The following is a 24,935-nucleotide window of genomic DNA, read 5'->3' as shown; positions in this document are numbered from 1 at the left end:
ATCCTGTCAGTACTGTGGTAGTGGAGGGCCATGATACTATACTGTCAGTACTGTGGTAGTGGGGGCCATGATACTATCCTGTCAGTACTGTGGTAGTGGGGGGCCATGATACTATCCTGTCAGTACCGTGGTAGTGGAGGGCCATGATACTATACTGTCAGTACTGTGGTAGTGGGGGCCATGATACTATCCTGTCAGTACTGTGGTAGTGGAGGGCCATGATACTATACTGTCAGTACTGTGGTAGTGGGGGCCATGATACTATACTGTCAGTACTGTGGTAGTGGAGGGCCATGATACTATCCTGTCAGTACTGTGGTAGTGGAGGGCCATGATACTATACTGTCAGTACTGTGGTAGTGGAGGGCCATGATACTATCCTGTCAGTACTGTGGTAGTGGAGGGCCATGATACTATACTGTCAGTACTGTGGTAGTGGAGGGCCATGGTACTATACTGTCAGTACTGTGGTAGTGGAGGGCCATGGTACTATACTGTCAGTACTGTGGTAGTGGAGGGCCATGATACTATACTGTCAGTACTGTGGTAGTGGAGGGCCATGATACTATACTGTCAGTACTGTGTTAGTGGAGGGCCATGATACTATACTGTCAGTACTGTGGTAGTGGAGGGCCATGATACTATACTGTCAGTACTGTGGTAGTGGAGGGCCATGGTACTATACTGTCAGTACTGTGGTAGTGGAGGGCCATGATACTACACTGTCAGTACTGTGGTAGTGGAGGGCCATGATACTATACTGTCAGTACCGTGGTAGTAGAGGGCCATGATACTATCCTGTCAGTACTGTGGTAGTGGAGGGCCATGATACTATACTGTCAGTACTGTGGTAGTGGAGGGCCATGATACTATCCTGTCAGTACTGTGGTAGTGGAGGGCCATGATACTATACTGTCAGTACCGTGGTAGTGGGGGGCCATGATACTATCCTGTCAGTACCGTGGTAGTGGAGGGCCATCATACTATACTGTCAGTACTGTGGTAGTGGGGGCCATGATGCTATACTGTCAGTACTGTGGTAGTGGAGGGCCATGATACTATCCTGTCAGTACCTGTCAGTACTGTGGTAGTGGAGGGCCATGATACTATACTGTCAGTACTGTGGTAGTGGGGGCCATGATACTATCCTGTCAGTACTGTGGTAGTGGAGGGCCATGATACTATACTGTCAGTACTGTGGTAGTGGGGGCCATGATACTATCCTGTCAGTACTGTGGTAGTGGGGGGCCATGATACTATCCTGTCAGTACTGTGGTAGTGGAGGGCCATGATACTATACTGTCAGTACTGTGGTAGTGGGGGCCATGATACTATCCTGTCAGTACTGTGGTAGTGGAGGGCCATGATACTATACTGTCAGTACTGTGGTAGTGGGGGCCATGATACTATACTGTCAGTACTGTGGTAGTGGAGGGCCATGATACTATCCTGTCAGTACCGTGGTAGTGGAGGGCCATGATACTATACTGTCAGTACTGTGGTAGTGGGGGCCATGATACTATCCTGTCAGTACTGTGGTAGTGGAGGGCCATGATACTATCCTGTCAGTACCGTGGTAGTGGAGGGCCATGATACAATCCTGTCAGTACTGTGGTAGTAGAGGGCCATGATACTATACTGTCAGTACTGTGGTAGTGGAGGGCCATGATACTATACTGTCAGTACTGTGGTAGTGGAGGGCCATGATACTATACTGTCAGTACTGTGGTAGTGGAGGGCCATGCTACTATACTGTCAGTACTGTGGTAGTGGAGGGCCATGATACTATACTGTCAGTACTGTGGTAGTGGAGGGCCATGATACTATCCTGTCAGTACTGTGGTAGTGGAGGGCCATGATACTATACTGTCAGTACCGTGGTAGTGGAGGGCCATGATACTATCCTGTCAGTACCGTGGTAGTGGAGGGCCATGATACTATCCTGTCAGTACTGTGGTAGTAGAGGGCCATGATACTATACTGTCAGTACTGTGGTAGTGGAGGGCCATGATACTATACTGTCAGTACTGTGGTAGTGGAGGGCCATGATACTCTGCTGTCAGTACTGTGGTAGTGGAGGGCCATGATACTCTACTGTCAGTACTGTGGTAGTGGAGGGCCATGATACTATACTGTCAGTACTGTGGTAGTGGAGGGCCATGCTACTATACTGTCAGTACTGTGGTAGTGGAGGGCCATGATACTATACTGTCAGTACTGTGGTAGTGGAGGGCCATGATACTATCCTGTCAGTACTGTGGTAGTGGAGGGCCATGCTACTATACTGTCAGTACTGTGGTAGTGGAGGGCCATGATACTATACTGTCAGTACTGTGGTAGTGGAGGGCCATGATACTATACTGTCAGTACTGTGGTAGTGGAGGGCCATTATACTCTACGGTTAGTACGGTGGTAGTGGAGGATAATGATACTATACTGTCAGTACTGTGGTAGTGGAGGGCCATGGTACTATACTGTCAGTACTGTGGTAGTGGGGGCCATGATACTATCCTGTCAGTACTGTGGTAGTGGAGGGCCATGATACTATACTGTCAGTACTGTGGTAGTGGAGGGCCATGATACTATACTGTTAGTACTGTGGTAGTGGAGGGCCATGATACTATCCTGTCAGTACTGTGGTAGTGGAGGGCCATGCTACTATACTGTCAGTACTGTGGTAGTGGAGGGCCATGATACTATACTGTCAGTACTGTGGTAGTGGAGGGCCATGATACTATCCTGTCAGTACCGTGGTAGTAGAGGGCCATGATACTATACTGTCAGTACTGTGGTAGTGGAGGGCCATGATACTATACTGTCAGTACTGTGGTAGTGGAGGGCCATGATACTCTGCTGTCAGTACTGTGGTAGTGGAGGGCCATGATACTCTACTGTCAGTACTGTGGTAGTGGAGGGCCATGATACTATACTGTCAGTACTGTGGTAGTGGAGGGCCATGCTACTATACTGTCAGTACTGTGGTAGTGGAGGGCCATGATACTATACTGTCAGTACTGTGGTAGTGGAGGGCCATGATAGTTAAACCCCTGTCTCCATTACTTCCATTACTTCCATCTGAAAACCGACTTTTATGTATCTTTTCTTCTTGTGCTTTTTAATGATTTAAATGAGCATATTCCGCTGTGGCTCTGTGCTACCAAGGCAGAGGCAATACCAAGAGATAATCAGGTAATAAATAACACATCAATAAACGTCAACCATATCAGTTAATAAGACACTGAAAAACAACAGGAAATCACAAATGGAATGTTTCAATACCTAAATATTTTCCAGACTATGCTGCCAGGTACCCCGTGCTTCTGAAGCAGATTCTCCCCAGTCCCACCTCTCTCTTTCAAGGGTTGTGCAACAGTCAGGTGGTTGGCACAGTGGCATGTCTGGTCATGTGTCCAGAGCACAGAACTAAATACATCTAATCTACAGAGAAGCCTTTTCTCTCTCTATGAGCAGCAGATTAAATAAATCGGGATGATATATCAGATACTAACACCCACGTAATGTCAGGTGTTTCTTTTAGGCTTAACGTAGAGTGATATTGGATCAGCACACTAGAGGTGACAATTACAGTAAGAGCTGGGAGTAAACCGGCCACAACATAATCATCATTTAAGAGCCTTTGATAGGCAAGGCGCCCGCCCGCCCGCACGCACACACACACACGATTAGGGACTATCAGTGATATTTAAATAGAATTCGTAGGAATTCAAACTAGTAGAGAACACTCGTTTCTACAGTTCAAATAAGATTCAAGCGGAAACAGTGGCTACAGAAACTACTCTGAGGATCCGACAAGAGAGAGGTAACAGTTGGTGTCTTACTCTGAAGTTCTTGGCCGTGGGAGAGGGTGAGGAGGGTGGTGAGTCTGACAGAGACTTCCTAGTCCTGGACAGCTCCTTGGTGCGTGGGTACATAGATGACATCTCCACACTCTACCCAGAACACAGACGCAGGTCCGGTCAAGTCTCGACAGTACCGTCCACAGACAGAGGCTTCCAATCCAGAACAGAGGAACAGATCCACAGACTGTGGCTGCTGCTGCGCTTAGCCTCGCCGGGATCCTGAGCAACAGGTGTATGCGTGTATGAGGAGTCCCGATCCACAGTCCAGAGGGCTGGAGAGAGAGAGCGCTGCTAACTCTGGAATTATTTCTGCTGATATGAACTCGCCCTCGCTTCCTCCCCAAAGTGTAGACAGCAAAACAATCATTAGACAAGAATGAAAACAACCAAAATAATGTTCTCCTCTTAACTCGTACAACTCCTACAAACACACGCACCCCTGTTTTACTCAAGAGGTAGACTAATCAACTTAGTTGAGGATTGTTAGACCACAGCGTCAGCACTCAGAGACCCTGTTGTACATCAAAGTCCTCGCACCCAAAGACAAACCCAACCACAGTGAACAGTTTGTTCCAGATGATCTCGCTTCCCATGTTTCTCTAAATATTCACTCTCTCCATCTCCCTCCCTCTCCCTCTCCCATCTCCCCAGTCCCAACTGACTCCCTCACCCTTCACTCACTCCCCTCTCTCCCTGCTCACTCCAGCTCTGGCAGTACTCTCTGGCAGGCTGCCAGAGGCTCTGTTGTGTACAGGCTCTGGGCTAAAACTGTCCATTGATGTGGATGAGGATAAGGAAAGGGGGGAGTAGACAGACAGAAGTAGGGGGGAGTCGAGATCAACAGTGACCGGTCAAGTAACCCTGTCCTCCCATGACGCTTCAGGGAGAAGTGATGTTAGTACGAGTGTTGACATTTGGATGTACGGCCACTGCGTCCGAGCCCTCTCTGTTTTTCACAATCTGTTTCATGGTACTTGCCATGCTGCTGTAACAACCATGACAGTGAGCTGAGCTCATGGGCTAATTTTACACTTGATTTCTTCCTGTGTCGTCGGTTAGCACACACAGAGGCAACAATGACTCAATCTGTGGCAACTGCGTGGGGTTCTAGAAGACAGAAATATGAATAAGTCGCTGCGGGATTTCTCTATCTTACACAACCCCCCAAACCCATGTTCCCCCATCCCCCAATCCTTCCTCTCAGTCTGCACACACAGGCCATAGTCTCACTGTTACTTTCCTTTTATAGAGTTTTGCAGCAATGTGGCTGTTCCTGAACTCTTTTATCTTCCTCATTCATCTACTGAAAAAGACAGACAGACAAAGCCAGAGAGAGAGAGAGAGAGAGGGAATGAGAGAGAATGAATTCTGGCCTGGCGGTCTAGTTTTGAGCCCTGGCTCTGGCCTTCCCAACATCTGAGTTATACTGAGGACTGAGGTCCGTCTCTTTGCACAGGGAAAATACAGCCATTCAACTGTAGCAAGGCAACGAGACAAAATCAGAGAAAGTAAATCTGCTAACTGAGATCTGAGTACATTTTCACAGTTTGATCTTTTTCTTTTTAAATGCACATTGGTTTTGCACATTAGACCTGTGTGATTTAAAACCTTAGTGTGATTTAAAACCTGGAGTTTTTGACTTGTGCCATGTCATCTCAATGATACACTATCTGTGCTTTATGGTCCATAGATAAGAACCATAGAAGTTTCACATATATCAAATATGAGAATCCAATCTGTCCGTATGAATTGTTCCAGTTCATATTCTACCCAGCCTGCCTCAATGGCCATCTGTGTGCTGGAGAGTCTGTTTCTATCCCAAATGGAACCCTATTCCCTACAACATGCACTACTTTTGGCCAGAGCACTATGGGCCTTGGTCATAAATAGTGCACTATATAGGCAATAGGGTGCTGGACAGTCTGCATTTCTACACAGGAAGTCCAATAGCTTCTCTGTGGCAGTGAACTGCACTGGTTCTGGCTGTGGAGATAGGCCTGCTGAGACCTATATAAAGAGTTGATTTCAGCTGGAGTTCCCCATACTGGATCTGGGGCTTAGGTTGAGTAGACTGACTCTTTCCTTCATGACTTTCCATATGGAACATTCTCATACATCACTTGGCTATGGTCTCCTCCTCTCCTTTCCTCTCTCCCCCTCCGACTCAGAATAACTCTGGTCCTTAAATCAAATCAAATCAAATCAAATGTATTTATATAGCCCTTCGTACATCAGCTGATATCTCAAAGTGCTGTACAGAAACCCAGCCTAAAACCCCAAACAGCAAGCAATGCAGGTGTAGAAGCACGGTGGCTAGGAAAAACTCCCTAGAAAGGCCAAAACCTAGAGAGGAACCAGGCTATGTGGGGTGGCCAGTCCTCTTCTGGCTGTGCCGGGTGGAGATTATAACAGAACATGGCCAAGATGTTCAAATGTTCATAAATGACCAGCATGGTCGAATAATAATAAGGCAGAACAGTTAAACACTTACTTTGAAGTAATCAGGTTAATGTCATCATATGTTACTCTGGCAGATGTACAATAAATACTAAATAAATACTAAATACTTTTCAAGGAGTGGATAGTGGCTGCTTGACTAGTTTAAAGGGAAAATTCACAATTTTCCAACTTCATATTCATCAATTCCAGCACCACCCCAACATCAACATATGTGAAAGTGGCGCTTTTCTATGTTTTGTAGTAAAAAAGATAGAAGATCAGTGTTTCCAATGACATCATCAGTATGCATCATGTGATTTTAAACAGTTATGAGTGGGCATTGTCTACTAATTGGTTTATGATGTCATTGGAAACACTTATCCTCCTCTATATTTTTCCCTGCAAAACATAGAAATGCACTATTTTCAAATATGTTGATGTTGGGTGTGTTGCTGGAGATGATGAATATGAAGTAGATTTTTTTTAAATGTCCCTTTAAGTGTTACTGGCAGAGACAGATCCCTGGTGTGGGGTCATTCTACAAGTCTAAGAGAGGCCAAAACCCAAACAGTCACGGGGAGACAGACACACACATAATAACACATACAGATACATTCAGACAGTCAGACTCTCTCTCCATCTGTTTTCTTGCCTTCGCTGGTCTGTCAAGATCTTTAGCATCTTTACGGGGGGATGAGCTGTACCTTGGCCTAAGTCACAGCTTAGAGATGATGAGTTCTGAGAACCTCAGAGTTTACAGATACTCTGGAGTTCTAATACTACTCTCAACCCTCCTAAGCCAACCTGCTCTCTGCAACAACAGAACTGCTGAATCTCTGTAGCACACACAGCTAAGCTCCTTGCCGTGATGGGCTATACAGAACGAGCTCTCCTTACACTGAGAGTAGGCCTATCAAACACTCCTGTGTTTATCTCTGAATAATGGAATAATACATCATAATAAAGTTGGGAAATGAGGAAAGTAGAGGGAACAGGAAGCTCTCTGATAACATAATCTCGACGTCAGGAGCTAAAGAAAGTAGAACGTATGCCTAGGAGCAAAGTCTTTCTCTCAGGGTTTTTTCTCTTTCTTTCTCTCGTTCCCTCAGCCTCCACGTTAATTATCCCATTTCAGAGTAGTGAAAGACTGGAGAGGACTCCAGCTGAGATCTACTGCACCTGTCTCTGGCCTGGGTTCTGCTAAGATCATTATAGACACAGAGGCAAGCAGAGTTCATTGTTGGTAATGTGGCCTGTGGTCACCTTTCCGTCCTTTCCAGATAAAACCTTGCTGTCTGGTTAGGGGGGCGATTATCACAGTCAGATTTAGGCCTGGGTTTAAAAGCTGAGGAACGCTCATGTTACGGACTGTCCATGTCTGGGATTCCGCCATGGGACAGCCGGACTGCAATAGAGACAGTGAGCTCAAAAAGCAATCACTACCCCTCTCACACTACAGTACACCATCCCCAAGTTAATCTACATTCTTCTCTGGGACTCCCCTCCACTGCACCGGCATCCCCCAAATCGCCTCAGCCCACTCTCTCACTCTCTTTTCCCCCTGTTAGTATCTATTTCTGGGAATCTCCATTTCACTGTAGGGGAGAGTGGGGTAAGTTGAGAAATGTTTTACATTCAGCATTACTCCATCAAGGGAAATATAGTATTATTTCTAACAAAGATATTTACATATATTTGAGGATGTTGTGTATCCCTGGAAATAATCCGAATTCATGTATACATTCCAGTTTTTAAAACATACCGTAGCTTATCCAAAAAGGTGGTCTCTTGGCACAGATGAGCCTCGGGACAGGGTAAGTTAAGCCACCTACTGATTTCTGTACTGAATTAAACATTACCACTACCTTTTTAAAACCATGCCTATCTTCATTTCCCCAAACCCAATTCAACACAATGCAAAAGCTTTTTTGCCTTTTAATAAGTACTTATTTTAACACACCTAACAAACACAGTGTACCTTTTGAACACTTTTAACATAGGCCAGGCCAGGTTGTTACCTCACATCCCAGCCATAATGCCTTGCATTACGCCTGGGACGAAAACAGAGCCCATACAAGGATGCACTTTCACGCTAGGTTTAGGACCTCATATTGAAGCTTCTAGAGACCCCAACTGATTTCTAGAGCAATCTTAAAAGTATCTGCTTTGGTTTAGATGCAAGCATCATGAAACCTCTAACACAGGGATGGGCAACTTCGATGTAGGTGGGGGCCACCAAAAATCTGAACTCATCATGAGTGGCTTGCGTGTCTGCGTACCCACATCCATACCCACATAAGCCTTTTATGGGGCCCCAAGTGAGATTTTATTGCGAGCAAAACATTTTAGTCTGCCCCCATCTTAGAATTAATTTCCTGCAATTCTACACATTTTGCCATGGGGGCAGAGAGAAGATTTGTGCAGATGTCTAACCTACAGGTAGAAGGAAAACACCATTAGAGAAAGACAGAGAGAGAGAGAGAGAGAGAGAGAGAGAGAGAGAGAGAGAGAGAGACAGTATGATTCTGGCTGCAGAATTCAAGGCTAAGACGCAGGAGAGAAGCTCCCTGTTTTGCCCAATATGGTATGGAATGTCAAGATACCTGGAGCATGTGATGTGGTTGAAGAAGGAAAGGGAAGGAGAGGGTCACAGTTGTAAATGAGAACTTGTTCTCAACTGGCCTACCTGGTTAAATAAAGGTGAAATAAAATAAAAATGGGGTTTGTGGGTGCTGCTCCCTGCCCTGGACTCTCTCCCAGTGTGACACAACAGCTCTATCACAAACATTCAAACTACACTAACATTGCAGTACAGCTCCTTTGGCAATACACAACACTTTCACGGCCTGTGTATGCGACACTACTGATCAGATGCTAATCAATACTTTGTATCAAAGAAAAGCAAGCACATGTAAACACACACGCACACACATACAGTGCCTTCGGAAAATATTCAGACCCCCTTGACTTTTTCCACATTTTGTTAGGTTACAGCCTTTTTCCAAAATTAATGTTGTTGTGTTTTCATTAATCTAGACACAATACCCCATAATGACAAAGCAAATATTACATTTACATTAGTATTCAGACCCTTTACTCAGCACTTTGTTGAAGCATATTTGGCAGCGATTACAACCTAGAGTCTTCTTGGGTATGACGTTACAAGCTTGGAACACCTGTATTTGGGAAGTTTCTCCCATTCTTCTCTGCAGATCCTCTCAAGCTCTGTCAGGTTGGATGGGGAGCGTCGCTGCACAGCTACAGTGCCTTGCGAAAGTATTCGGCCCCCTTGAACTTTGCGACCTTTTGCCACATTTCAGGCTTCAAACATAAAGATATAAAACTGTATTTTTTTGTGAAGAATCAACAACAAGTGGGACACAATCATGAAGTGGAACAACATTTATTGGATATTTCAAACTTTTTTAACAAATCAAAAACTGAAAAATTGGGCGTGCAAAATTATTCAGCCCCTTTACTTTCAGTGCAGCAAACTCTCTCCAGAAGTTCAGTGAGGATCTCTGAATGATCCAATGTTGACCTAAATGACTAATGATGATAAATACAATCCACCTGTGTGTAATCAAGTCTCCGTATAAATGCACCTGCACTGTGATAGTCTCAGAGGTCCGTTAAAAGCGCAGAGAGCATCATGAAGAACAAGGAACACACCAGGCAGGTCCGAGACACTGTTGTGAAGAAGTTTAAAGCCGGATTTGGATACAAAAAGATTTCCCAAGCTTTAAACATCCCAAGGAGCACTGTGCAAGCGATAATATTGAAATGGAAGGAGTATCAGACCACTGCAAATCTACCAAGACCTGGCCGTCCCTCTAAACTTTCAGCTCATACAAGGAGAAGAGTGATCAGAGATGCAGCCAAGAGGCCCATGATCACTCTGGATGAACTGCAGAGATCTACAGCTGAGGTGGGAGACTCTGTCCATAGGACAACAATCAGTCGTATATTGCACAAATCTGGCCTTTATGGAAGAATGGCAAGAAGAAAGCCATTTCTTAAAGATATCCATAAAAAGTGTTGTTTAAAGTTTGCCACAAGCCACCTGGGAGACACACCAAACATGTGGAAGAAGGTGCTCTGGTCAGATGAAACCAAAATTGAACTTTTTGGCAACAATGCAAAACGTTATGTTTGGCGTAAAAGCAACACAGCTCATCACCCTGAACACACCATCCCCACTGTCAAACATGGTGGTGGCAGCATCATGGTTTGGGCCTGCTTTTCTTCAGCAGGGACAGGGAAGATGGTTCAAATTGATGGGAAGATGGATGGAGCCAAATACAGGACCATTCTCGAGGAAAACCTGATGGAGTCTTCAAAAGACCTGAGACTGGGACAGAGATTTGTCTTCCAACAAGACAATGATCCAAAACATAAAGCAAAATCTACAATAGAATGGTTCAAAAATAAACATATCCAGGTGTTAGAATGGCCAAGTCAAAGTCCAGACCTGAATCCAATCGAGAATCTGTGGAAAGAACTGAAAACTGCTGTTCACAAATGCTCTCCATCCAACCTCAATGAGCTCGAGCTGTTTTGCAAGGAGGAATGGGAAAAAATGTCAGTCTCTCGATGTGCAAAACTGATAGAGACATACCCCAAGCGACTTACAGCTGTAATCGCAGCAAAAGGTGGCGCTACAAAGTATTAACTTAAGGGGGCTGAATAATTTTGCACGCCCAATTTTGCAGTTTTTGATTTGTTAAAAAAGTTTGAAATATCCAATAAATGTCGTTCCACTTCATGATTGTGTCCCACTTGTTGTTGATTCTTCACAAAAAATACAGTTTTATATCTTTATGTTTGAAGCCTGAAATGTGGCAAAAGGTCGCAAAGTTCAAGGGGGCCAAATACTTTCGCAAGGCACTGTATTTTCAGGTCTCTCCAGAGATGTTCGATCAGGTTTAAGTCCGGGCTCTGGATGGGCCAATGAAGGACATTCAGAGACTTGTCCCGAAGCCACTCCTGTGTTGTCTTGGCTGTGTGCTTAGGGTCGTTGTCCTGTTGGAAGGTGAACCTTCACTCCAGTCTGAGGTCCTGAGAGCCCTGGAGCAGGTTTTCATCAAGGATTTCTCTGTACTTTTCTTTTAATCTTTGCTTCAATCCTGACTAGTCTCCCAGTCCCACAACCCCACAGCATGATGTTGCCACCACCATACTTCACCGTAGGGATGATGCCAGGTTTCCTCCAGACATGATGCTTGGCATTCAGGCCAAATAATCTTGGTTTCATCCGACCAGAGAATCTTGAAGAGAAGCAGGCTGTCACGTGCCTTTTACTGAGGAATGGCTTCCGTCTGGCCACTCTACCATAAAGGCCTGATTGGTGGAGTGCAGCAGAGATGGTTGTCCTTCTGGAAGGTTTCCCATCTCCACAGAGGAACTCTAGAGCTCTGTCAGAGTGACTATTGGGTTCTTGGTCACCTCACTGACCAAAGCCCTTCTCCCCTGATTGCTCAGTTTGGCCGGGCGGGAGCAAAAACAGCTCAGCCGCAAAGGTGGTAGGCCAGACAAGCTCACAGAACGGGACCGCCAAAGCACATAAAAATTGTTTGTCCTCGGTTGCAACACTCACTACCGAGTTCCAAATGGCCTCTGGAAGCAACATCAACACAAGAACTGCTCGTCGGGAGCTTCATGAAATGGGTTTCCATTGCCAAACAACCGCACACAAGCCTAAGACCACCGCAGGCAATGCCAAGCTTCGGCATGAATGGTGTAAAGCTCGCTGCCATTGGACTGGAGCAGTGGAAATGCGTTATCTGGAGTGATGAATCACACTTCATCATTTGGCAGTCTGACGAAAAAACCTGGGTTTGGTGGATGCCAGGAGAACGAAACCTGCCCGAATGCATACCGCCAACTGTAAAGTTTGATGGAAGAAGAATAATGGTTTGGGGCTGCTTTTCATGGTTCGGGCTAAGCCCTTTAGTTCCAGTGAAGGGAAATCTTAATGCTACCGCATACAATGACATTCTAGACAATTCTGTGCTTCCAACTTTTTGGCAATAGTTTGGGGAAGGCCCTTTCCTGTTTCATCATGACAATGCCCCCGTGCACAAAGTGAGGTCCATACAGAAATGGCTTCTCAAGATTGATGTGGAAGAACTTGACTGGACTGCAAAGGGCCCTGACCTCAACCCCATCGAAGGCCTTTGGGATGAATTGGGACGCCGACTGCGAGCCATGCCTAATCGCCCAACATCAGTGCCCAACCTCACTAATGCTCTTGTGGCTGAATGGAAGCAAGTCCCCGCAGCAATGTTCCAACATCTAGTAGAAAGCCTTCCTAGAAGAGTGGAGGCCGTTCTAGCAGCAAAAGGGGGATCAACTCCCTTTTAATGCCCATGATTGACGAACAGGTGTCCACATACTTTTGGTCCCGTGTGGCTCAGTTGGCAGAGCATGGCACTTGCAATGCCATGGTTGTGGGTTCGATTCCCACAGGGGACCAGTACGAACAAATATGAACATTTCAACGTGGCATTCAACGTCACTACTTTAAGTCGCTCTGAAATTAGAGAGTCTGCTAAATGACTAGAATGAATGAATGAATGTGAATGTAGTGTATTTCAAGAATCATAGAAATCTCCTGCTATTACTCTGACAATATAGTCAGTGAAGTGTGTAATAGAATATAATTACAACTCCCCATTGCAAATGCAACTAATGTTGCTCAACAAATGGCCCATCATCTGGGAGGAGAATGGCACTGTACTGAAATAATACTTTCTTTTGTCACCACCTAGTGGTAGCTGAAAATGTCACAGATGGAGATCATATTTTTTGTTGTTCAATTCAGAAAAATGTCAAATCTATGAGATCATAGCTTTAACCTTGGTAGTGAATTTGATACATACCTTAAAAGTCTGGTAGGTTTCATCGGCCTCTTGGTCACAGAAGCAAAGATGTTTCTCTCTTGTGGCGAGGCCACGTTTGGAGGGATCCTCAACGGGGTTCTGGTTTTCATCTTTCCATTCAACTTCTACAGTATTCACATGATAAGAGACAATCACTAAACAGTTACTGCGTCTAACCATGCCAAGTTATTTATCCTATAGAGTTCTTACAGTAAAAAATAACAATAAAACAAATTAAAACCGATGGACTGACTGAGACAGTCTTATAGGACGAAGGGTGTCAGGTACAACAATTTATTCCTATGGTACATACTGTACATCACATGACAAGGATATATCGATACAGTAAAATTTCTGTAGCAAAGCAACTTCCTTAAAACGTGCTTGAGTAAAATACAAACATCTGGATTCAGTCGTTTCTGTGTGACTGTGTACAATGTGTGGTTGCTGACCTTTGGAGAATGTGCGGATGGCCAGGCTGGAGGAGAAAGGCAGGGTATAGAGCCCACTGGCAGAGGGAGATATGAGCCCTGGTCCTGCAGTGGAATACTCTGCCTCCATGGTCTCCAGCCTTGATCTATGATTTCCAAGCTTAAAATGGAAACACAGTGCATCAATACTTGGCTCATCTGAACCTTAAACGACACAGCTACTATAGTACAAGATGACCTCTCACAAAATGCCATTCATAGATTATCTATAAACAATAACCAATGACAATAATAAGATCCTGAGGTGAAAGGTCAATGCTAAATGACTCAAGTTTTATCCCCACCTCGTCTAGCTCCCTGCTCCATGTAGGACTGTGATCCTCTGTCTCCACATACTGGGCCAGGCTGGAGCTGGCCTCTCCTCTGTCCTCCGTAGACCCTCTCCCCGGCAGACAGGACCTGTCAGTCAGTCTGCTACATCCACCCTCTGTCCGTCTGTCTCTGTCCAGAGGAGACAGACTGTAGGTCCTCTGAGCCTCCTTCAGTTCAGACAGGGTCACACCCTGACGAAGATGCAGACAGTACATCCTAAGATCAACAAGATACTATAGATCAGTGGTTCCCAAACTTTTTATGGTCCCGTACACCTTCAAACATTCAACCTCCAGCTGCGTACCCCCTCTAGCACCATGGTCAGCGCACTATCAAATGTTGTTTTTTGCAAATTCAAATTTTCACAGATCCGCCTGTTGCAATTTCGATGAGGCTCTCTTGTTCAGATATCGGTAAATGGACTGGAGGCAGGGCATGAAAGGGATAACAAATCCAGTTGTTTGAGTCGTCCGTTTAGGGAAAGTACCTGCGTAATTGCGCAACCAGCTCACTCAGGTGCTTCACTATATCACATTTGACATTGTCCGTAAGCTTGAGTTAATTTGCACACAAAAAAATCATACAATGATGGAAAGACCCATGTGTTGTCCTTGTTAATGCAGGCATAAAAGAGCTATAACTTCTTAATCATAGCCTCAATTTTGTCCCTCACATTGAATATAATTGCGGAGAGTCCCTGTAATCCCAGATAGGCCAGTCGTGTGAGAAACTCGTCATCGTGCAAGTGGTCAGACAAGTGAAAATTATGGTCAATTAAAAAAAATGTGTCAAAACTTTGCCCCTTGATAACCAGCACACTTCTGTATGTTGTAAAAGTGTTACATGGTCGCTGCCCATATCAATGTATAATGCAGAAAATGTTCAGGGGCCCATTTTCACTGTCGTGTCCAAAACGTCTTTCAAGCTGTCCGGCATTCCCTTGGCAGCAAGAGCCTCTCGGTGGATGCTGCAGTGTACCCAAGTGGCATCGGGAGCAACTTCTTGCACGCACGTTACCACTCCACTATGTCTCCCTGCGATGGCTTTTGCCACATCGGTACAGACACCAAAGTCCATTTGATGTCACAAAGCTGTCCAGCACTTTAAAAACATCCTCTCATGTTGTCCTGGTTTCCAGTGGTTTGCTGAAGAGGATCTCTTCCTTAATTGACCCCCTATAAACGTAACGGACATATAACAGGAGCTGTGCCAAGCCCGCCACATCTGTTGACTCATCCATCTGTAACACATAATTCACTGGCTTATATGCGAAGCAGTATTTGTTTCAAAACATCTCCTGCCATGTCACTGATGCGTTGTGAAACAGTGTTGTTTGATGAAGGCATTGTCTGTATAGTTTTTTGGTCTTTTCCCCCAGCATTGCCCCAGCCATATCTGCGGCAGCATGAAGAATTAAGTCCTCCACAACAGTATGGGGCTTGCCTGTCCTAGCTCACTATATGGTATCTGTTGCTTTTATACATTTCTTACTACTCGAAAGTCATCTTTATTCACGCTCAAAAAACTCTTGTGGCTAATTTTTCAAATGGTCATGTTTAGTTTCTAAAGGTCTGCGAAAGAGTGAAGGTTTGCCACGAGAGAGTAACGGTTAATGTGATTGGATGTTAATTATTTGTCTAGGTTACCTGTATTTCACATTGTTGTTCTTTCACTGATTTTTGGCAGTGAAACGAGGCTACTCAGCTGAGAAACAAACCTCACTCAAATTTTTACACATGGAATAAACAAACATACAGTCAGTAATAAAATAGAAAAAGTCTATATACAGTGTGTGCAAATGAGGTAGGATAAGGGAGGTAGGATAAGGGAGGAACCCTAACCATAAGGCAATAAATAGGCCATAGTAGTGAAATAATTACAAACAATTAAACACAGGATTACAATTAAACACAGGAGTGATAGATGTGCAGAAGATGAGTGTGCAAGTGGAGATACTGGGGTGCAAAGGAGCAAAAAAATAAAAAATAAATAACAGTGTGGGGATGAGGTAGTTGGATGGGCTATTTACAGATGGGCTATGTACAGGTGCAGTGATCTGTGAGCTGCTCTGACAGCTGGTGCTTAAAGTTAGTGAGGGAGATATGAGTCTCCAGCTTCAGTGATTTTTGCAGTTCGTTCCGGTCATTGGCAGCAGAGAACTGGAAGGAAAGGTGGCCAAAGGAGGAATTGGCTTTGGGGGTGACCAGTGAAATATACCTGCTGGACCACGTGCTACGGGTAGGTGCTGCTATAGTGACCAGTGAGTGGAGATAAGACGGGGCTTTACCTAGCAAAGACTTATAGATGACCTTAGGCCAGTGGGTTTGGCGATGGATATGAAGTGAGGGCCAGCCAACGAGAGCATACAGGTCGCAGTGGTGGGTAGTATATGGGGCTTTGGTGACAAAACGGATGGCACTGTGATAGACTACATCCAATTTGCTGAGTAGAGTGTTGGAAGCTATTTTGTAAATGATATCGCCGAAGTCGAGGATCGGTAGGATGGTCAGTTTTCGAGGGTATGTTTGGCAGCATGAGTGAAGGATGCTTTGTTGCGAAATAGGGAGTTGATTCTAGATTTAATTGTGGATTGGAGATGCTTAATGTGAGTCTGGAAGGATAATTTATAGTCTAACCAGACACCTGGGTATTTGTCCACATATTCTAAGTCAGAACCGTCCAGAGTAGTGATGCTAGGCGGGCGGGCAGGTGTGAGTAGCGATCGGTTGAAGAGCATGCATTTAGTTTTACTTGCATTTAAGAGCAGTTGGAGTCCACAGAAGGAGGGTTGTATGGCATTGAAGCTTGTCTGGAGGTTAGTTAACACAGTGTCCAAAGAAGGGCCAGAAGTATACAGAATGGTGTCGTCTGCGTAGAAGTGGATCAAAGAATCACCAGCAGCAAGAGCGGCATCATTGATGTATACAGAGGAGAGAGTCGGCCTGAGGATTGAACTTTGTGGTACCCCCATAGAGACTGCCAGAAGTCCGGACAAAATGTATAGCCCTGTTGAAAATATAAATATACTGTTTGAAAATGTGAATAAAAATATTTTTTTTATTTGGTGTACCCCCCAACGGCAGTTTGGAAATACCTGCTATAGATAAATAAGCACAATAAAACCACATGAATAGTAAAGCATATCTTGGGGTTGGGTTCCCTGACACAGACGAAGCCTTGTCTTGTATTCCTAATGGAGAATTTCCATTGACCATGCATTTTCACTCCAGGACTAGACTTAATCTGTGTCCGGGAAATTGGCCCTTGTGTTGTACCTGTGTGGATCTGCGGGTTTGCCTGGCCTGGCGAGACCTGGCCTTCCTCTGAGACTCTGCCTCCTCATCTCTCACCGGGGTTAGATATGACCTGCAGGGTTGGAAACAGGACAGCTGCACTTTTGAGGACATAGCTGTCATGCCCTATAAATAGTTTCAATGAACTCTGGACACACTGTCACGTAGTACTCGAGCACAGCACGAGGTAACAAAGTATCAGGGTGAGTTGACATTAGGCTCAAATGATCATCACAACCTTTAAGAAGAAATAAGAGGGTAGCAGTGCAATCAAACACATCCATAATCTTCATGGGAAGTGATCGCTCTGAAAGGTACTACCAAAACAGATATTCAGAGCAGGTTACATGTAATTGCGTCCTCATTATGTTGAAGTGGCTCTTCATTCCAACAACTTAAACAACTTAGTTATTCATATCATGATATACTTAATGAAAGACCATCACAAAAGAACAATGGACTACACAAAGTACACAATAAGTTCACAATAATAACCAAAGGACTGAATCACCTCCTCAATGCTTGGCGCTATAATCAATAGTACAATTCTCTTAGGACTGTGTGGTATTCCTTTCATGATTATGTTTCGTGTCTCAGTAACCAATCAATGAACCCTGAGTGACAGCCACGTAAGCAGGCATTGAGTTCCAAAGACAGAGAGAGGAAAAGTCGAGTAAGCAGCATTCAGGGTAATGGCTAATGTTGTTCCCACTAGTACCAGCTACAGGCTGCTCTCCCTCCCTCCCTTTTACTGTACTGAGTATTGCTTGATCAGCCTCTGCTCTGCCAGGGAGGCACCCTCCACACCCTCCATGCTGAGAGAAAGCCTAAGTAGGCTGTCTGTCAGGACCACAGTCTACTGCATTATTTAACACTGATTAAAAGGCTGTGGATGGTTACATTACCAGCAGCTGGGATTCTGTAGCAACATTACAGTCATATTTATAGACAGTAGCAGATTCACAATCATAAAAAAAAGACTTTAGGCAAAAGTGATATAGGAGATAACATACTTTTGCATACGTTTCAAAAACACTTGATTTAAGCATGTCAAATTTGAGACCAAATATTTATATAGGATGCATTTGGGGTTGGGGTTGTAATTTAAACATGCTGGTGGGAGGTATTTTAGTTCCAATGCACCAGCATCTACTATTCCATTTATAATGACCGTATTATTGAACCTGACCAACAAAATGTAATGACCCTAAATGGGGTATGTGAAGAAACATTTATTTCCTTCCATTGAGTGTACTAAATATGTACAGCACTTTAGCTATACACTCTCACTCCTGGGTTGTGCGCTAACACACACAACCCAGGGGCACCAACTTCCCACACAGTACAATACAAATACCAGGGAAGGGAATACCGTCCAATACCAAACACCAGTGAGGGGGCCACGCCAGTGAGGGGGCCACACCACCATCTCGGATCAAAGTAAAAGAAGTAGCTAGCTTTTTCATTCTGCATGTAAAAACACAGGGAAGTCATGCAGATAAGGGAATAGGATAAGGGTCGGGGTGAGTTCCATACCTGGGCAGACAGGCTTGCATGGTCCCAGGCTAGCTGAAGGTCAGAGACTGAGGCCGGTGGAGAGAGACTGCAGTGGGAGAGGCCAGATAGGATCCTGGGAGAGGGAGGAGTGATAACAGGGAGGGGGAGAGAAGGAAAAGGAGAGAGAGAGAGACTGTTTCCTCTCCATCAGCTAGGCAAGGCGAGGCACAGCGCAGTCAATACACAGACTCATACAGTAGGCGGGCCGCGAGGCAATCTGAGCCAATTGTGTCTCCAAGAGCCTGATGCAAGAGCTGCAGTTTACACACTACACAAGCGTGCGAGGGGATTGGCCTGAGCAAGCTGCTGCAACGATTCGCTAAACTTGATCACATTATGAGGGTGCAAGATGATTTGTAGATCAGTGATTCAGTGCAGATACACAAAATGGTTGTAGTCTTCACAAATTTAGAAATAATTGCATAACGATACTAATCCATTGTGCATTGTTACAAAGCAATGTCATGTTTGTGTTGTATTTTAGTTTGTTTTACATTGCATCTGATATTGATTCTATTTTGTCTTATGAATTGTACACTGAGTATACAAAACATTAGGAACACCTGCTCTTTCCATGACAGACTGAGCAGGTGAAAGATATGATCCCTTATTGATATCACTTGTTAAATCCACTTCAGTCAGTGTAGATGACAGGTTAAAGACAAATGTTTAAGCTTTGAGACAATTAACACATGGATTGTGAATGTGTGCCATTCAGAGGGTGAATGGGCAAGACAAAAGATTTAAGTGCCTTTGAACGGGGTATGGTAGTAGGTGCCAGGCGCATCGGATTGAATGTGTCAGGAAAAACAGCGCTTTTCACACTCAACAGCTTCCGGTGTGTATCAAGAATGGTCCACCATCCAAAGGACATCCAGCCAACTTGACACAACCGTGTCAAGCATTGGAGTCAACATGGGTCAGCATCCCTATGGAACGCTTTCGACACCTTGTATAGTCCCATTTCCCAACTAATTAAGACTGTTCTGAGGGCAAAGGGGTTGCAACTCAATATTAGGAAGGTGTTCCTAATGTTTTGTGCACTCAGTGTATTTGCAGGGCTCCCTTGTGAAAGAGACCCTGGTCTAAATGGTGACTTCCTGTTCAAATAAAGGTAAAGTAAAATACAACTTCCTGTGACCTTATCCTTTACCATGTAAAAATGTAATAATACACTGAACAAAAATATAAATGCAACACGTAAAGTGTTGGTCCCATGTTTCTTGAGCTGAAATAAAAGATCCTTCTCACGAAATTTGTGCACAAATTTGTTTACACCGTTAGTGAGAATTTCTCATTTGCCAAGATAATCCATGCACCTCACGTGTAGTATACCAATAATCTGATTAAACAGTGTGACCATTACAAGGGTGCACCTGGTGCTGGGGACAATAAAAGGCCACCAAAATGTGCAGTTTTGTCACATAACACAATGCCACAAATGTTGAGAGAGTATGCAATTGGCATGCTGACTGCAGGAATGTCCACCAAAGCTGTTGTCAGAGAATTTAATGTTCAGCGCTCTACCATAAGGCACCTTCAACATCGTTTTAGAGAATTAGGCAGTTCATCCAACCGGCCTCACACCCACAGACCACATGTAACCACGCAACCATAGGACCCCTACATCCAGCTTCTTCACCTGCAGGATTGTCTGAGACCAGCCACCTGGTCAGCTGATGAAACTGTGGGTTTCTGCACAAACTGTAAGAAACCGTCTCAGGGAGCGTGTTCGTCATCCTCACCAGGGTCTTGACCTGACTTTAGTTTGGCGTCGTAACAGACTTCAGTTGGCAAATGCTCCCCTTTGATGGCCAGTGGCACACTGGAGAAGTGTGCTCTTCACAGATGAATCCCAGTTTCAAATGTACCGGGCAGATGGCAGACAACGTACAGTTGAAGTCGGAAGTTTACATACACTTACGAATCATTAAAACTCGTTTTTCAACCACTCCACAAATTTATTGTTAATAACAAACTATAGTTTTGGCAAGTCGGTTAGGACATCTACTTTGTGCATGACACAAGTCATTTTTCCAACAATTGTTGACAGATTATTTCACTTATAATTCACTATATCACAATTCCAGTGGGTCAGAAGTTTACATACACTAAGTTGCTTGTGCTTTTAAATCGCTTGGAAAATTCCAGAAAATGTCATGGCTTAAGAAGCTTCTGATAGGCTAATTGACACTATTTGAGTCAATTGGAGGTGTACCTGCCGAAGAACACCATTCCAACCGTGAAGCACGGGGGTGGCAGCATCGTGTTGTGGTGGTGCTTTGCTGCAGGAGGGACTGGTGCACTTCACAAAATAGATGGCTTCATGAGGAAGGGAAAATTATGTGGATATATTGAAGCACCATCTCAAGACATCAGTCAGGAAGTAAAAGCTTGGTTGCAAATGGGTCTTGCTAATGGACAATGACCCCAAGCATACTTCCAAAGTTGTGGCAAAATGGCTTAAGGACACCAAAGTCAAGATATTGGAGTGGCCATCACAAAGCCTTGACCCTATAGAACATTTGTAGGCAGAACTGAAAAAGTGTGTGCAAGCATGGAGGCCTACAAACTTGACTCAGTTACACCAGCTCTGTCAGGAGGAATGCGTCATATTTCACCAAACTTATTGTGGGAAGCTTGTGGCAGGCTACCAGAAACATTTGACCCAATTTTTTAAAATTCAAGGCAATGCTACCAAACACTAATTGAGTGTATGTACACTTCTGACCCACTGGGAATGCGATGAAAGAAATAAAAGCTGAAATAAATCATTCTCTACTATTATTCTGACATTTCACATTCTTAAAATAAAGTTGTGATCCTAACTGACCTAATACAGGGACTTTTTACTAGGATTAAATGTCATGAATTGTGCAAAGCTGAATGTATTCGGCTAAGGTGTATGTAAACTTCTGCCTTCCAACTTTATATGGCGTTGTCTGGGCAAGCGGTTTTCTGATGTCAATGTTGTGAACAGAGTGCCCCATGGTGGCGGTGGGGGTTATGGCATGGGCAGGCAAAAGCTACAGATAACGAACACAATTGCATTTTATCGATGGCAATTTGAATGCACAGAGATACCGTGATGAGATCCTGACGCCCATTGTCGTGCCATTCATCGCCATCAGCTCATGTTTCAGCATGATAACGCATGGCCCAAGGATCTGTACACAATTCCTGGAAGCTGAAAATGTCCCATGTTCTTCCATGGCCTGCATACTCACCAGACATGTCACCAATTGAACATGTTTGGGATGCTCTGGATCAACCTGTGCAACAGCGTGTTCAAGCTCCCGCCAATATCCAGGAACTTCACACAGCCATCAAATAGGAGTGCGACAACATTCTACAGGCCACAATCAGCCTGTTCAACTCTAGGCGAAGGCGATGTGTCACGCTGCGTGAAGCAGATGGTGATCACACCAGATACTGACTGGTTTTCTGATCCACACTCCTATTCTTTTTTTAAAGGTAGCTGTGACCAACAGATACATATCTGCATTCCCAGTCATGTGAAATCCATAGATTAGGGCCTAATTAATTAATTTCAATTGACTGATTTCCTTATAGGAATTGTAACTCACTAAAATCTTAGGAATTGTTGCATTTATATTTTTGTTCAGTGTACATCATAAATTGTTGGGTGTGAACAAGTTTGGTAATATTTCTGATCAATTGAATGATTTTCAGGTATGCAATAGTATTTCAACTCAGCTTAACAGGTATAATAGTAAACCATAGTGGCAGTACCAAACCAGAGTTCAAGTCATTATTCTTAACCAGAGGAAAGATTCTACACAAAAATGCAAAGGCGTGTGTTACCACACACACACACACACACACACACACACACACACACACACACACACACACACACACACACACACACACACACACACACACACACACACACACGTCTTCGTGCTTTTCAGCATTTCATCATGAGTCATTCCTCACATGGCATGCACGGACATGTGGAATAAAATTATTATAGACACTCACCCTTCCACAATATATCTATGCTGCAGTTTAGCACTAAGTGGGACTACTTCACAGCAGTACATCATTAGAAAATGTAAAAATGGCAACATATTAGTTTGACCTTGGTGAAGGTGACTCAGAAGCAGTACAGGGCAAATAAGTGTGTCACTGTGACCACATGTTTTACTCCCTGTAGGGACACAAAGACACCATTTTAATCCATGAACAGAAATGAAGGCATTTTCTGCAGCTGTAAAATGACAAGGCCGTAACAAAGATGTTCACTTCAGTTCATATGAGCTACTATTCAATCAATAGTAGAAAAAAATAAATGAGGAGACTGAACTTTATGTAAAAAAATTCCAGAGGATAGCCCAGGGTTTATTTTATAAAAGATACATCACAGAGATCTGAGATGAACGGTACGTTGTGAGAGAAGAACCCAATGCCTGGGCAGTAACAGCGCACTTTGTGTACAGACAAACAGTTTAAAGAAAAAAAGTCAATAAAAACAACTAGACTAACAATCTTCAGTAAAACTGTACATAAATGTTAGCATTTCACAGATATGGCCCTTGCTACCCCCATGCTATTCCTTTAGTAGGCTGTTATTTGTTTACACAGGAATTAGGACTCTTGTTCTGTATATCTTATTCTAATTAAAATCCCAACAAGACATTTCAGACAATGACAAAAAAGAAAGCCAATTTCATATCAACAAGATGGGCATATTTTATGGCTTTATTTGATCGTGTGAGTGAATTAGTGTTTTCCTATTGGCTGTTTAGTTAGTCCTCCTTGTCACTTTGTTTCAACTGAGCTTGCAGAAAAAGTGACATTTTGGTGTACGTAAAATAATCTATAGAAAGAGCTGTGTTAAAATAGATTAAAGCTTTGAGGTTGGTATTGGCAGGTGAGTCCTGAATATTATTAACCATCGCCTGACCAGTTAGCCCTCTCATACACACGTTCATTGATGTAACAATACTGATTCTAGAGAATTGTGTGAATCCTATTGACCTGATTTTTCCCCTTGGTGAGAAAAAGTGAATGTTTATTGCACCTCAACATCGGCAATGCCTTCCCATTTGTCATGATGCAGACTGAACGTGTCCATTATCCTCTGTGGTTGTAGAAGACTTGCTGTTTACATTCACCCTGTAAAATATAATACCATGAGTTATCAGAGAGATCAATGGTAATGTTTTTTTACTAAAGGCCCTGGAGCTGACCAAGCAAATCAGAAAAACAACATTTCATACACTATTGCCCACAATAACCTTTAGTGAGGAACACTGCTCAACCAATGAGAGACGATATTGGCGTCGGTAACACATTAAGTTGCTCTTATATCTGTGTAATTACACTGTAATTAGACTAGTAACATTGCATTAACACATTAATTTTCCTCACTTGAAACAATTTCAGGCCAAAAGAGGTAACAGAGTAATTGTAAAGTCTTTGAAATAAAGATGGATACACTCCTTACATAAAATCGGGCTGACGAAGAAATTTGAGTTTGAAATGCATTTTAAGACAGACTTACATTCCTCCTCAGGAGAGGCCTCATCGTCTTCTGTTTTTTCGTCTTCTTCCTCCCCTTGCTCCTCCTCTGCTTCAGAATCCTCCTGGTCTACATTCTCTTCTGCCAACCACTCTTCCGGTCCTGCCTCTGCCAAGTCCTCCTGCTCCTCGACCATCTCCTCCTCTGCAGGAGCAGTCTGTTCCTCTGTGAGAGCAGAGTCCTCCTGTTCAGCAGGCTCCCCATCCAAGTGAGCTGCCTCCTTCTCCACCACCTCCTCCTCAGCAGCCTGCCCCTCTTCCACCTCCTCAGCAACAGTATCAGCAGCAGCCAGAGCAGTCTCCTCCGCCACCTCCTCCTCCTCTTCCACCTCCTCAGCAGCAGCCAGAGCAGTCTCCTCCGCCACCCCCTCCTCCTCTTCCACCTCCTCAGCAGCAGCCAGAGCAGTCTCCTCCGCCACCTCCTCCTCTTCCACCTCCTCAGCAGCAGCCAGAGCAGTCTCCTCCGCCACCTCCTCTGAGGGCTCATCTGTTTGAAACCCTCCTTCCAGCTGGAACAGACAGAATTATAGTGAGTTAGTACTTAGGGGAACTACA

General features: G+C 44.2%; 1 protein-coding gene and 1 non-coding gene across 11 annotated transcripts in view; one reads left to right on the top strand and one right to left on the bottom strand.

Moving 5' to 3' along the window:
- Positions 1 to 18,986, bottom strand: part of LOC115102323 (protein phosphatase 1 regulatory subunit 12B-like) — a 43,304-nt gene extending 24,318 nt beyond the window's left edge. For 2 of the 10 annotated variants that reach the window (XR_010460165.1, XM_029622155.1), the window contains exons 1-5: positions 18,813 to 18,986; positions 17,259 to 17,349; positions 13,956 to 14,174; positions 13,633 to 13,771; positions 13,181 to 13,305 (exon numbers count right to left, since the gene is read on the bottom strand). Coding sequence is in view for 6 of the 10 variants with exons in the window: in XM_029622155.1 (XP_029478015.1) it covers positions 13,181 to 13,305; positions 13,633 to 13,771; positions 13,956 to 14,174; positions 17,259 to 17,349; positions 18,813 to 18,832 (594 nt within the window). In the remaining 4 variants the exon portion in view is untranslated. The remainder of the gene's footprint in view (positions 1 to 13,180; positions 13,306 to 13,632; positions 13,772 to 13,955; positions 14,175 to 17,258; positions 17,350 to 18,812) is intronic. The other 8 variants (XR_003859437.2, XM_029622152.2, XR_003859438.2 and 5 more) reach the window with 7 other exon arrangements.
- Positions 12,699 to 12,774, top strand: trnaa-ugc (transfer RNA alanine (anticodon UGC)). The gene has a single exon. It is a non-coding gene; the product is annotated as a tRNA-Ala (tRNA).
- Positions 18,987 to 24,935: the final 5,949 nt, after the last annotated feature.

The sequence above is a fragment of the Oncorhynchus nerka genome, linkage group LG20 (assembly GCF_034236695.1).
Source record: "Oncorhynchus nerka isolate Pitt River linkage group LG20, Oner_Uvic_2.0, whole genome shotgun sequence".
Taxonomy (NCBI): Eukaryota; Metazoa; Chordata; class Actinopteri; order Salmoniformes; family Salmonidae; genus Oncorhynchus; species Oncorhynchus nerka.
The sequence above is the reverse complement of the archived record's forward strand: the minus strand, read 5'-3'. Positions and strand labels throughout refer to the sequence as shown.